Raw genomic sequence first — 15,495 nt, forward strand, 5'->3', positions numbered from 1 at the left:
TTCAGACTAAACTTCTAAAGCTACACTGACAGTTCCTCCAAGGAATTCACTTCCTAAATCTCTCTGCACTTCTTTCTCCTCCTTTAAGACACTTTTTAAAACTGACCTCTTTGATTAACCTTTTGGTCACATGTCTTAATGCACCCTTCTTTGGTTTGGATTGATCTTTTTTTGTCCCATTGTGCTCCTGTGAAGCACCACGGGACCTTTTTTTATGTTACAGGCACTATATAAGTTAAAATTGTGTTGTAGTTTTGCTGCACTTTACCTGTACCCACTGAACCAGTTAGTAAATGTAGCATATCACGTTTCTAATCTGAGCTGAGATAGGTCATCTTGCAATAGAAGCATTACAATTGTCCCGGAGAGGGAAGAGAAATTCAATCGAGCTTTCTGCGCCATGTGGCTATCCAGTGACCCTGGCTAGAATGTATGTGTAGAAATTCAACAAGGGTAAGATCAGATTTGGCTGCAAACATGAGCAATAGTCTGCAATATTCAACATCTGCACTCAAACATGAAAGTTAACAGCTTGGATGAGATACATAAGGACACAGGGCTCACTGAGTCTCACTCTATACTTATATATGAGAAGGGGAGGGGTAAAAATAGGAAGAAATGAAATAAACATTGCAGTAAATTAACAAGAAACAGAAAAAGTAACTTGCCACTGAAAGCAAACAATTACACACTTCAAAAAATCCACAGATGCTTGTGCTCAACTTTCTTGTTGCTAGCGAAATCTGCTATTTCAGAGCAGACATCATGAGCTGCTTAACCTTCTCAATATCACATTTTGTCATAATAAAAGCTTGATTTTGTTTTTGCAGCAGGTTAAGTGTATCCACAATCATCATCCCTCTGGTCACTGATCCCTGTAACTCCACGCTTACTCCATATCGTATATATTCAGTGACAACACTATCATCAATAGCAGCCGCCATTGTAAAAGAATCACAGGATACAAAGCCGGGTCCAAAATACAGTTCTCCATTGCTTTGCTTGGCTTTGGCAAATTTTTCACTGTGTGCGCTTATGTTTTTCATGAAGCAAGCTTTCTCGGTGCCTTGATTTATCCATTCCTTAAAAAACTCCTGTAATGGACATAACAAAAGGTCAAAAACTTTGCACAACTTCCAAGTCATCATTTTCAAAACCAAAAAGTAAACCATCAAAGATTAAAATTTTTTGTAACACACAGAACCTCTCATTTTAAGAGTGAATGTCTTAATGTATTGACAGCTTTCCTAGTGGTTACCAAGTGAATTCTAAATTACAGGCTTTACATTTACAGCCTCTGTGACAAAGCAAAAACACTACAATGATCTGGAAATACAGACCTACGATATTATACAGGAAATGTTTGGTTTCATTTCTCTGTTTAACAGCCTCCTATTTAATACTATCAGTCGTGAATAACTGTTCCTCTATATTTGTGAAATTATTTAAGTTATAAGTGGATAAATACTTGACAATAAAATTACAGGGCTATGGCAAATGAACAAAGGAATGGAATTAGCTAGATAGGTCTACCAAAGAGCAGGTAAAGGCAGGTAAATAGACCAAATGACCTCCTTCTGTGCCATATGAATCACATAAAGTTAGTATGCAGTACAGTAAGTGATTAGGAGTGCAAATGGAATGTTGGTATTTATTGAAAGAGGAATGGAATGTTAAAGTAGGGAAATTTTACTGCAGCCATGCTGGGCCTTGGCAAATCACATCTAGAGTACTGTGTACAGCTTTGCTCTCCTTATTTGAAAAAAGATATAACTCTTTAGAAGAAGTTCAGAGAAGGTTGAAGGAATGAAGGGCTTATCTTATTATGAAATGTTGAACAGGTTGGGCCTATACCCAATGGAGGTTAGAAGAATGAGAGGTGATCTTGAAACATAAGACACTGAAGGGACTTGATAGGGTGGGTATCTGGAGGATGTTTCTTCTTGTGGTTGAGACTAAAAGTAGGGATATAGTTTAAGAATAAGAGGTCTCCCTTTTGAGACAGAGATGAGAATTTTTTTCTCTCAGAGGGTTGTTAGTCTGTGCAATTCTCTTACCTAGAAAATAGAGTCATAGGGCTGAATTTTGCCCTTGTCGGGTGGGTGGGCCCGACCAACTTGGCAGCAGGTGGGCAGCCAATTGCCGCCGCCGAAACAGGCAGCGCCGCCATTTTGCATGGGCAGGCCAGTTAAGGCCCGCCCAGCATGACGTCCACTGGGAAGAGCTAAGCGCTCCCTAATCAGGTGGGGGGGGAATTCCCCAAATGCGAGAGTGCGCTCTTTCGCTAATGCGCGCGAAAGAGCACACATCTCCCTGAGGCTAAGTGGTGCCTCAGGTAGATCACTGAAAGGTTTTCAAAGTTTAAAAATAGAGAAATAAAAAAATCATTAACATGTCCCCCTCATGTGACAATGTCACAAGAGATGGGTCATGTTAATAAAGTGCACAAAAACTTTAATAAATTTTTTTAAAATCAACATGAAACGCTCCAGCCCAGGCAACATTCTGGTGAATCTCCTCTGCACCCTCTCCAGTACAATCACACCCTTCCTATAGTGTGGTGACCAGAACTGCATACAGTACTACAGCTGTGACCTAACTAGCATTTTGTACAGCTCCAACATGACCTCCCTGCTCTTATATTCTATGCCTCAGCTAATAAAGGCAAGTATCCCATATGTCTTCTTAACCATCTTGTTTACCTGTGCTGCTGCCTTCAGGAATCTATGGACATGTACACCAAGGTCCCTCTGATCTTCTGTACTTCCTAGAGTCCAACCATTCATTATGTATTCCCTTGCTGTGTTAGTTCTCCCAAAATGCATCACCCCACACTTCTCAGGATTAAATTCCATTTGCCACTGCTCTGCCCATCTTACCAGCCCATCTATATCGCCTTGTAATCTAAGGCTTTCGTCCTCGCTATTTATGACACCACCAATTTTCGTGTCATCTGCGAACTTACTGATCATATCTTCTATATTCAAAAAAACTATATATTCGATATAGTTTTAAATCATTAATGTATACTACAAACAGCAAGGGTCCCAGCACCGATCCCTGTGGTACACCACTCGTCATAGGCTCCCAATCGCAAAAGTGAAGCCTGGGTCTTTAAATTTGTTCAAGGCAGAGTTACATAGAGTTTTGATAAATGAGGGAGTCAAGGATTATGGCGGGCAGACAGGAAAGTGGAGCTGAGACCACAAACGGATTAGCTATGATTTTATTGTATAGTGGAGCAGGTTTGTACAGCGAAATGGTAAGTGTCATGTTCCTATGTATGATTCTAAGAAGGGAAGCCAAGATAATGAGCTGTAACCTCCAAGCTCCCCAGCATCGGATTTGGGGGGATCCCAAAGATGCACTGGGGAATCCCTCTGGGAAGTACCCAGGTAAGGGTTTGGACGGCAATTTCCCAGAAGTGCACAGTTCCTCTGGACAATTGCGCTGCACTGAAAACCATCCAAAAATGTGGCTTAAATCGCAAACTTCGGATGGTTGCGCCAGGGTTATACCAATTGTTACCCAGAAAAAGTTAGAAGAATTAAAACCTCTTCTAACTTCTGGGTAACTACTGTAAAAACCCAGACTGATCCCCACGGATCACGGGACTACCCTCACAGCCCCGACCCCCCCAGGGGACTCCCCCATCCTTCACTAATCAGCACCCCCCCCCACCACGGTATTCTCCACCCACTGACCCACCCCCCCAGAGATTCCCTCCACCCGCATGGGACTGCTCACCCAACATTCAAACCCCCTGTGGGCCCAACTCTTACCCCACCTGACCCAACCCCCACCCCCCCCATGTTTGATTGAAAACCCCCCCCAAAATTCAAACCCCCCCAGTTCCCTCCCGATGTCCCATCCCCCAGCCCCCCCACCCCCCGAATGTCCAAACCCCCAGCCCCCCTGATGTCCAACCCCACCAGTCCCCCAAAGTCCACCCACCATATCCCCTCCTGATGTCCGATCACCCCCACCCCCACGAACGTCACACCCGCTGCACCCCTCTCGATGTCCAACCCCACGCACTCCCATCTCCCCGAATGTCCAACCCCTCAACCCCCCCCAAATGTCCGGCCCGCTGCACCCCCTCCCGAAGTCCAATCCCCACCAGCCCACCATCCCTCCTTTTGTCCAAACCCTCCAGTCCCCTGATGTCCAACCCCAGCACCTCCTCCTGATGTCTGACCCCCCAAGCCCTCCCGATATCTGTTATACAATCCACAAGTGGAAAAGGTGTAGCAGTAACAGCAGAATCTTACAATTGTTAAATGGACCATATTGATAGTAAGATCAGTGAATGCAAATTGGCCAAATTTGTAGGCGGTAGCAAACTAGGAAAAGCAGTGGATTGAGAGGAGGCATCTCAGAAATTACCAAATTGGTTGGACAGATACATAAGTAGCAGTTGAGGTCAGAAAGTGCAAAGCACTGCTCATAATATGGAAGTATTGATGACCTTTCTACGGTAGATGTGATTTTTCTCAGGACACATACAGAATACCCAACAAACAAATTAGAATATATAATAATTATATTTGATCCAATTAAGTTGGTATTTCATGATGTTCCTGTAAGTTACGAAAATACTTTAACATCTTCTTATCAATTATTGAGGAACCAAGACAAAGGGCTGAATTTTTAGCTCGGTGGACGGGCACATGCCCGACCCAACCAAGCATAAAACGATGTACGATGACGTCTGGCAAGTGACCATTAAAAAGGTAACTAAAATAAATTTTTCACTGCCCTTACGGTTGGCAGGCAGGCGAAAAGGCCAAGCGGCCTTTGCATTTTTTTGGAAACCTCATCCATGAGGTTTCCAAAATCAAATAAAAGTAAAATGAAAATTTCTAAATTTATTTAATAACATATCCTTGCTCATGTGACAGAGTCACACGAGGGAACATGTTTTATAACATTTTTAATATCTTTAATTTTTTTTTTAAAACTGTTCACCTTAAGGCAGCTCCATGTCTCGGAGATTTTCAAGCGTGAAGTTCGCACTCGCCCTCCACCCCCCTCCCTGCCCGCACAGGCAGCCTTAATTGGCCCACCAACATGAAATTGTAGTCCGGCCCCGATCGCGAGCAGCAGTCGGCTTCCTGACCACCCCCATTGAGCCCGCCTGACAAGGGCAAAATTCTGCCCGATGGCTCAAAGTGAAAAGAATACAAAAAGATGAAGTAAATCAGGAAGTCATGGCTCGGTGACATCAATCTTGGGATTTAAAAATCTTAATTTTGCAAGATAAAGGAAAGATAGCTCAGAAACTGATGTACAACTCTGTTAATGTCTGTACTCCTTTCTTCACTTTCACCAGCATCTAGTTGTATCGTGAACAGTACGAGATCTTTTATCAAGAATTTGACAGAGGCGTTCAACATCACATTTTTTTTACAGAGTAAATAAGGAAAAACTGTTTGCAATGGCAGAAGGGTTTGGAACCAGAGGGCACAGAATTAAGGTGATTGACATAAGAGCCATAAGTGACATGAAGAAACGTTTTTTACTCAGTGAGTTGTCATGATCCTGAATGTACTGCCTCAAAGAGTAGTAGAAACAGATTCAGGGGAAAGATAGCTCTATCAAACAGCTGGCACAGGCTAGATGGGACAGACAGCTACCTTCTGTGAAATAGCATATCTAACCTTATTCTCGCAAGAACAACTTGCATTTGTATAGTGCCTTTAATATAGTAAAAAAAGGCTCAGGCCAGTTCACAGATGCATAAGGAAAAAAATGAATGCTAAGATAAAGGGTTAGGAGATCTCGCAAGAGGTGAAAAGGCTTTTAGGAGGATAAAAAGAACAGGGAGGTAAATAGTTTGGTGAAAGCTGGGGAGGTTGCATGAGAATTGCACCAAAGAGAGGCCAAGTGGAAAGGTTATCTGCTCAGGTTTAGAGTGGCAGCCAAATTATGCACACGAAAGGACAGCAGTATCTTTTGTCACATAGGCATGGCAGTGATGAGAAGAAACATGTCCTGGTTGGAAACAGGATCCTCTCTCCTTACTCTAGATGCCTTGTATTGGGCGGACGAAAGATTCTTAAACTCAACACCCTTGATACGTAAATGTTACAAATTTAATTAACCCACAGGTACAAAACTTCATAGGAGCAACACAGGACCAACCACTGAAGCATCTTCACAAAATAAGGGCCACAAATTAAACAGAGTTTGTCCAGTGTTTAAAAGTAAGTCTCCCCTTGCAGGTTCATTGGATAAAGGCACCAACCTTGCCCTATTCTGATCCCTTGATGGTTTGCTTGGTAAAGGTACCAAACCCTGATTCGTGCTAAAACTCTCATAGTTTAATGATAAAAAGTTGTGGTTCATTGAAACATCTTTATTTCCTTCCTGATGCAAATGTTAACATTTGCTTGAATTCTTCCATACTACCTAATTGCACATTGAAACATTGCAATTCACCCCTAAGATTCCAACAGTAGTTGTTTGTTGTAATTACCATGTGGCAACTTTACTTTGCTTTTCCTTTTTAGAGAAAGAGGAAAATAATTAAAAACCTGAATGGAAACCATTCTATTTTTAAGCCTCCACAGCAGAGCATACTCCTACTTTCATCGACACCCATCTCATGTTCAGGAGCAATTTCTCTTATTTTCTAAATCAAAAGATGCATATATGCATTCACTGGTCCTGATTTTATGTTTGTTTCGATGTTTTCACAACAGCTTACCCAAGGCAGAGCATGACGAAGACAATATTCCCAAGTGGCGATATAGATGGGACATGCAAAATGATTCAGGACAATATAAGCTGCTTCAGGATCTGCTGCGAAGTTAAACTCAGAACACATTGTCACATTCCCTCTGCCTGAAAAAGATAAAACCTTCAAATGAAATTCATTCCACGACAAGTGTAAAAGCTTCTTAATCCAGGCACATTTAGCATCTGGTGAAAATAAGTGTCTAGCCGTTATAGGGAAATATCAATATTGGATGGAATCATCAACTATTCAACATTATAAAATATGTATGTTTTAAGCAATCAAATACATACCCATTCTCATTGTCACATATCAGGAATTCTGAAAATGTTTCCATGGTAAGTGCTTAGTGCAACATTTATTAAAAGAAATATTACTGGTAAGCTCAACTTAGCTTTCAAGGATTTAAATTCACAGTTCAGCAAGGCTGAGCCACAAAGATTAGGGGCAGAATTTTCTGCCTGTCGGGCAGGCGGTGCGGGAGCGGGTGCCCCCGATCGGGTTTGCGCCGCCATTTTACGTGGGTGAGCCAATTAAGGCTGTGCGCTCCCTGTGCAGGCGGGTTGGGGGTGGTTGCCTGAGCCGGGAGTGCGCTTTTTCGCGCAATCGCGCAAAAGAGCACAGAAATCTCCCTGAGGCACAGAGGTGCATCAGGGAGATTAACTTCACTTATGAAACATCGATTAAAGGTAAACAAAAATTTAAAGGGCATGTCCCTTTATGTGAAACTGTCACATGAGCTGGGACATGTCCATTAATTTCATTAAAAACTTTTAAAACACATCGCCTGTGGATGAGGTTCCATGAAAAATGCGAAGGCCGCCTGGGCTCTTCACATGCCTGCCAACCTTAAGGTTGGACGGGCAGCTCAATTTATTAATTCAATTGACATTTAAATGGCCTTAATAGGCCTTTGACAGTTCGGCGGGCGCACAGCTGAGTTGGAACATCCGCCGAAATGAAAATTTAAACGATGCAAGGTGACATCAAGATGCACGCCAGATGTAACCGTGTGTCATTTTACGCCTCAGCAAGCGAGCTACACTTCCGCTCGCTGAGCCAAAGATTCTGCCCTGGAATTGAGATGTGGCTTCTGAACCAACCAAAAGTTATCCTAATGATCACTCACATTCATTGCTGCTGCAATCAGATCTGCCCTAGGCTAAAAGGCAGAATTCAGAGAAACTATTTTGTTTCTGGCAGGTAAGACAGCGCACTGATGTGGGAGGAGTAATATATTCATTACATTGCCTGGAGTTTACATTCGTCGGGCGGGCGCGGTTGGGAAGCCAACCACCGCCCGTCATCGGCTCCGCACCGCGATTTCACATGGGCGGGCCAATTAAGGGCCACCTGCATGGATCGTGAGTGGTGGCTCTCAGTGCTACCTGTGCAGGCCGGGGGAGGAGGGAGAGCCGGGCCTTGCGTGTAGTTTGCACTTGTGTGCAAAAGAACGCTTCATTCTCTCTGAGGCATGGAGCTGCCTCAGGGAAATTGAAGTGGTTTTTAAAAAAATAAAGACATCAAAAATTTAATGAAATGGGACATGTTTTTATTTTCAAAATAAAGGTTTTATTTAATTAGTGTTAGCTGTAGGAAACCTCATCCCTCTTGTGGATGAGGTTTCCTAAAAAATATAAAGGCCACTTGGTTGAATGGGCAGCGTAAACTTCAAGTTAATTAGGTCCTTGATAGCCTTTTAATTATTGGCAGATGCGCAGCTGACTCCGGCGCGTGCCCACCGAATGAAATGTCGCACATCATATCACATTCTGGCATGTCGGGTGCTCACCTGCACACAATGTAAAATTCTGCCCATTGTGTCCTTATAAAAAGACTAGTTGTATTGATTGAAACAAATGCCTGTGAAGTAAAGTGGTGTATCTATTTGTATCAAGCCTCTTCTCACCAAGTGTATTCTTATGCTGCCTTGGGAGAATGAAATTCACATGAAAAAGATGAATATTTTGTTCAAGATGCAAGTAACTATTATCACTACACTTGAATCTTCCCGTCCTACAATCAGATATATGGCAGAGGGGAAGCAGCTCAAGGAGAGGCAGTGGCATTGTGGTCCAGAGACCTAGGGTAATGCTTTGGGGACCTGGGTTTGAATTCCACCATGGTAGATGGTGAAATTTGAATTCAATGAAAACCATGATTGTTATAAAAACCCATCTGGTTCACTAATGTCCTCTAGGGAAAAGAAGTCTTTCCTTTAGGAAGGAAATCTGCTGTCCTTAGCTGGTCTGTTATATGTGACTCCAGACCCACAGCAATGTGGCTGACTCTTAAAAATGCCCTCTGAATGAGGACAATTAGGGATGAGCAATAAATGCTGGCCTAGCCAGCAATGCCTACATCCCATGAATGAATTTTTAAAAAGTAAGGCACTCAGAATGTCTGTTGCCACTGAACCCAGAAGTTATATGGTAAAGCTAATTTGTAACAATAATATAGTTATTGCAAATTTAGCTTGCTAACACAGGAAATTGCTGTCTGTTCAGCGTGATAGTATAGTGCCTTTAGCTTTGGTGAGACAAATAGGAGAGAGCAAAAATGAATATGAATTATTGTAAAAAAAATCAGGGCATTAGGAAAACCATACAGAATAGGAACACAGAAACAGTTGCATACAGCAACATAAATGTCCTATATTTTAATCTGGAGAATTTTATTTTGAGAGTTTCCTCAATGACTCATTGGGTAGGTGCACACGTAACAAGGTGTTGAGCCATAAAACCCAGGAAACTATCAGCTTTGATTTCTGTTTACTCCCCCTATTAGCTTACATCAACCAGCAAGGCACTGGACCTAGAACATGGGGCGAACTAACCCCCACCCCGCAACTGCAACCCTTGATTATTGAAAGTACAGGCAATGAATGTCAGGTTGGAGGATTTCTTTTGATGCATTTTTGATGAATTGATCTAGTTTAACCAGTGTGTTTTGTGATACCTCTGCAAGGACTAAGTGAAAGTAGATTCTTGGAATCATGTGGGTTTTAAGGTTTTCGATCCTTTGGATAGGTCAAAGTGCTGCCTTCTTCAAATTCTTTATCCATACACCGATTTTGGATCCCTGGGTCAGGTTCAGGTAGGAAGCCATGCAGCATTGAGAGAACCACCATTGAGAGAATGATGCAAATAAGCTATATGACATACTTTCCATGTTTCCTCCCATGATGTACAGATGTTTTAACTTTGATGGAAAGGTGGGATCCATTTTGAATGCCAAAGCAATGTTGGTCAGGGGACCAATAGCCACAAGAGAGACCTGTGGAGTAATAAACAAATGCTTATCACTGTGACTGAGAAACGTTAAAGTTACAGTAGGCTTGTACAACTGTAAAATATAACAGCTATTTTCATTCTTTCTCTATTTTCCATGTTAAGGTTAATTTTATATTCAGATTGTAGTTCAAATTCCATCCTGATGTTCAAACATGTTTGTTCTTATTATAGGAGCTTTAGCTGTCTTTGCTACCTCACTGGATGAATCCTGTGCAAAATCTGACATCAACTGTCATGTCCACAAAAAGAAGAGACCTGGAATGGCAACATAGACTATCCAGTCCTCCCAGCCAACTCCGGAGATGTTTATTTTATCAGTATGAGCATCCATTCTAAACTACCCACCTAAGGAATTGTTAGGGTAAATAGAGGGAAGCCAGTTTTCTGGTAGGGAAGTTCAGAATGCGTAGGTCAAAACCTTAAAGTTAGAGCTAGGCTGTTCAACGGTGATGTCAGAAAGCATTTCATCACACAAAGTGTAGTGGAAATCTGAAAGTTTATCTCCAAACAAGATGTTGAGATTAGCTCAACTGAAAATTTCAAAACTGAGATAGATTTTTGTTAGGTAAGGTTAAGGGTTAAGGAACCAAAGCATTTCAATGGTATTAAATAAAATACATATCAGTAATGATCTAATTGAATGGCAGAATAGATTTCAGGGGCTGGATGGGCTACTTCCACCAACTATGAGAATTATATTTGCTGACACACATACTTCTCACCTGACCAGCATGTTCAGTGGCTATTCTTATCATGGCATTCACCGCATTTTCAGTTTGTATGTGTTCTAAGCCTGGAGCATTCGGGTCTGGAACATCACCCAGACCATCTTTTCCATGGTACTGGCCAGCATTTAGCTGACCTTCAAGTAGAGATTTACCTGCACCTCGGAACACAGGAATCTGCAATTATAATAATAAAAATATCTTCAACAGCATTCACGGGAATGAAATGCAGTAGTTACCACAAGGAATGACATGGTGTAAATACATGGGTTTTAGAATTCATTAAAGCTCTTTGCCACTGGATGTGCCATTGAGCAGAACTGATACAATCATTTCTTAACCTTCTAAATTTAGGGGAGATGATGGTGTTATGGTAATGTTGCTAGACTAGTAATCCAAGAAGCCCAGGCTAATGCTTCGGGGGCAAGGTTCAAATCTCACCATGGCAGTTGGTGGAATTCAAATTCAATTAATAATCTGGAATTGAAAAGCTAGTCTCAGTAATGGTGACCATGAAAACATTGCTGATTATCATAAAAGCCCATCTGGTTCACTAATGTCCTATAGGAGAAGAAAATCAGCCATCCTTGCCTGGTCTGGCCTACATGTGATTCTAGAAATGTGGTTGGCTATAATCTGAAATAGTGTGGCAAACCACTAGGTTCAAGGGCAATTGGGGATGGGCAATGAATGCTATCATTGCCAGCAACATCCACATCCCATGAAAAAATAAATTTCAAAGAATACAATCCTAGTCTGTTTAATCTCTCCCTTTAGCTAAAGCTGTGAAACCCATCATTCTAGTAAATCAGTGCTGCAATCCCTCCAAGGCCAATGTACCCCACTTTTGTTCTAATTTTCTGGATAGAAAGGTCAGCATTCCATTTGCCTTTTTGATTATTTTCAGTACCTATTCATGACATTTTAATGATCTATGTACCTGGTCTTGCAAATCTCTTTGGAGTTCCACTATTTCTAGCTCTACACCATTTAGAAAGTACCCTTTTAAGAACCAAAGTTGATGATATTACATTTGCCTACATAGAAATCTATTTACCAGAGTTTTGCCCATAGTTAATTTGTCAATATCTTTATGTAATTTTATGCTTCCATCTGCCTTGCTTATAATACCACCTATCTTTGTTTTATCAACAAATTTAGATTGGTGACTTTCTATCCCATCATCTAAGCCATTAATGAATACAGTGAATGCTTGAAGCTCTGATGCAGATTCTTGGTCACCACCAGCCATACCCTGCCAATGAGTATCTGCCCATGAACCCTACTCTTGCATATTGCTGAAAAGAGAGACAGGTTGCCAAAGCTTGTTGTCTTGCACTCATCAGGACAAATGCAAGAATGCCAAATTTCAAATGCTCACAACAATTTATACAATCAGGGTGCTGATTGGTTGGCAAGTTGACTCTGATTGGCCATGGCATTACCATGGAGAATGAGGAACAAAGAAGCTATTACGGAAAAGCAGGGGGAACTCTTTTTAGTTAATGACCAAGCAGGATGCTTTTCAGAGTTCAGTTTCTGTTCAAAAGAAACGTAACAGAACAGATCAGGTTTTTTAAGATTTAAGGAATGAGGAATCATTGAGGTATGTACGCCTTGCTGGCGATAATTGTACCAAAATTTGGGTGGAGTGGAACAATTGCCAAAGGATACTGGAAGTTTTGACATTGTATAGGGGGAAGAAGTGAACCACTACTCCAGAACTAGGAGCAACACTGAGACTGTTCCTTTAATGCTACATATCTGGCAGAAGCTTGGCATACAGTAAAAATGTTTCATAGGCATATTTCAGTTGCATTAGTTAGTTGATGCAAAAGTTCCTTTCTGTAGTATGATGTATTAGTTTCCTGTTAATTCTCATTTGATCTAAGTAGATTTCAGTTTGTTTGTTACCATGTCCATGGGTTCTCTCTATTGGTTGTTGAGAAAATAATCTCTTAAAATGCTATCAGTTTCTATGGGGATTGTAATAACAGGCACAGAAAATAATCAAAAACGCTAATGGAATGCTGGTCTTATATCTAAAGGAACAAGAGGATGGAAGTAATGCTTCGGCAATACAAAGCCCTGGTTAGACCACATCTGCAGCATTGTGACCAGTTCTAGGCATCACACCTCAGAAAGGATATCTTGGCATATAAGGGAGTAGAGCATAGGTTTTACGAGGATGCTAACTGGACTCCAAGGGTTAAATTATGTGGAGATATTACACAAACTAGGGATATATTCACTGGAATTTGGAAGGTTAGGAGTGATTTGAGATAATAAGTGGACCACAGAGAGTAAATAGAGAGAAAATACTGGCATTGGCTAGGGAAACTAGGGTCAGAATTTTCGGGGCAGGGGACGGGGCCCACTCACTGACACGTGGTGATGTCGGGCATGCGTCCAGACGTCATCGTTTGTCATTCAGATTGCCAGTTTGACGGGCGCACAGCCGACTCGGCTGCGCGCCCGCTGAACTGTCAAAACCTATTAAGGCCTGTTAAAAAGTAATTAATGTAATTAACTGAGCTGCCTGTCCAGCCTTAAGGTTGGCAGGCAGGCAAAGAGCCCAGGCAGCCTTCGCATTTTTCATGAGGCCTCATCCACGAGCAGGATGAGGTTTCATAAACAGTTTATTATTTAAATGAAAATTTTTGAAATAAATAATGGACATGTCCCAGCTCATGTGACAGTTTCACATGAGGGGACATGGCCTTAAATTTTTTTCCCACCTTCATTCAGATTTCCATAAGTTAAACAAATCTCCCTGAGGCACCTCCGAGCAGGGAGTGCCCAGCGCTTCCGGGCATGCCTTAATTGGCCTGCCCACGTAAAATGGCGGCATGGCTCCGATTGGGGGCGCTGTTTGGGTTTGTGCCCACCCCCGCACAACCCCTCCGACGGGAGGAGATTTCTGTCCTAGGAGTAGGGGGCATAGTCTAAAAGTTTGGGCCAGATTGTTCAGGAGTGAAATTAGTATATTACACACAATGGATGCTAGAAGTTTGAAACTCTCTTCCACAAATGGCAATTGATGCAAGATCAATTGTTAATGTTAATTCTGAGATTGATAGATTTTTGTTCACAAAAGCTTATGGATATGGGGCAAAGGCAAATATATGGAGTTAGGATGCAGGTCAGCAATGAACTCATTGCATGGTGGAACAGGATCAAGGGACTAAATGGCCTACTCCGGTTTTTATGTTTTACAAAAACATAGCTTTTTGTCATAGATCTGCATCTTATATGTACATTCATATGAATGTAACATTCATTTCTTAAAACCATCCATGAAAAGAGGATCCTAGTCACTTTAAAAGGTTACCATTGAAAGCACATTGTTCCTTTACCCATAATTTTCATCACCTACCTCTGTCCGCTGGCAAACTTTTAGCACCCGAAGTACGTTTTTGCACACATTTTCAATTTTTGTGTTTCCATGAGTACATGTTATACCCAGGATCTGCACATTAGGAGCTGCAAGAGCTATCATTATCGCTTGGGCATCATCCACCCCACAGTCGAGATCTAAGAGCAACAGCTTCTCTGCCATCTTAGAATCTGTGGCCCCAAAAAAAGTATAAGATTGAGTTTAAAACAGATTCTATTAATTCTGAACTTAATACTTCTGGTGGCAGTGAACACTGTTGAATGAATGGTTAGATGTAAGTGTAATGAATGGCAAAATTGCTCATTTGTCACTAATTGCAATATCCAAGGTGTGTTATGAATGCAAAGTTGATGTTGTAGCTTCATATTAATCAGCCCACCACTCCTGATTAACTGAACAACAATGAGACCAAGCTCCTGATAGTTTGAAAGTCTGGTGTCATTCCTGACAAAGCCAGTACAAAATTCATGACAATACACTTTTGACCAGTTTTTCACTGTGGCCACAAAAGTTGCCATAAATTGGTCCCAGAATTCACTCCATAGACTGCCCCAGTTTTTTTTTATTGCTTGTTTCATGGGGCATTGTTGGCAAGGCCACCACTTATTGACACTCCCTAACTCATCTGAAATAGAGTGACTCACTAGGTCATTTCCATGGGCAGTTAAAAGTCAATCACATTACTGTGGGACTGGAGTCACACGTAGATCAGACCGGGTAAGGGTGGCAGATTTCCTTCCCTAAAGGATGACTTTTTACTACAGTCAATGATAGTTTCATGGTCACCATTACTGAGATTAGCTTTATATTCCAGATTTGTTAGCTGAATTCAAATTCCACCAGTTGTCATGCATTAGGTGGGTCCCTGGATTACCAATCCTATGACATTACCACAATGCCACCTGCTCCCCTGCAGTTTGTGAAAGACTGTTTATTTGTGCCACAGCATATGCGCAAATGTAGTGTCAGCTCTTACTATTTAAAGTGAGAGATGCCTTTAAGTAATAAATGAAGCTCTGGTTTCTGTTGCTGAATTATGCATTTTTTTTTTGCAAGTTGGTGCCTTAGTTGCAGGAGACAATGGGTGATGGCAGAAGGCTGCTTTAGTTACTGGAAGCCAATGTCCAGTGGCGTACCACAGGGTCAGTGCTGGGTCCCCTATTATTTGTCATTTATATAAATGACATAGATGACTATGGGACTATTCTGCACTGTGATTCTGCACATATTCTCCTGCAGAACACATCTTTTGGAGCTTTATATATGATGGAGAGTTTTATTTAAGGTAAAGGTTTACAAGGGGCGGTGATGGCGTAGTGGTATTGTCGCCAGACTAGTAAT

At 41.6% G+C, this 15,495-nt stretch overlaps 1 protein-coding gene and 1 long non-coding RNA gene across 2 annotated transcripts in view; one reads left to right on the forward strand and one right to left on the reverse strand.

The window, feature by feature from the left end:
- LOC121284193 overlaps nt 1–6,843 on the forward strand; it is a 50,999-nt gene extending 44,156 nt beyond the window's left edge. Inside the window, exon 3 of the long non-coding RNA XR_005944451.1 lies at nt 6,705–6,843. This is a non-coding gene — a long non-coding RNA (uncharacterized LOC121284193). The remainder of the gene's footprint in view (nt 1–6,704) is intronic.
- LOC121284192 (inosine-uridine preferring nucleoside hydrolase-like) lies at nt 747–14,316 on the reverse strand. The gene is made up of 5 exons (XM_041199442.1): nt 14,134–14,316; nt 10,755–10,934; nt 9,904–10,015; nt 6,710–6,846; nt 747–1,094 (listed from the first exon to the last, which is right to left on the reverse strand). Exons 1-5 carry the CDS (start codon nt 14,314–14,316, stop codon nt 747–749), a joined length of 960 nt encoding a protein of 319 aa, XP_041055376.1.
- Nucleotides 14,317–15,495: the final 1,179 nt, after the last annotated feature.

The sequence above is a fragment of the Carcharodon carcharias genome, chromosome 11 (genome assembly GCF_017639515.1).
Source record: "Carcharodon carcharias isolate sCarCar2 chromosome 11, sCarCar2.pri, whole genome shotgun sequence".
In the NCBI taxonomy this organism is placed as follows: Eukaryota; Metazoa; Chordata; class Chondrichthyes; order Lamniformes; family Lamnidae; genus Carcharodon; species Carcharodon carcharias.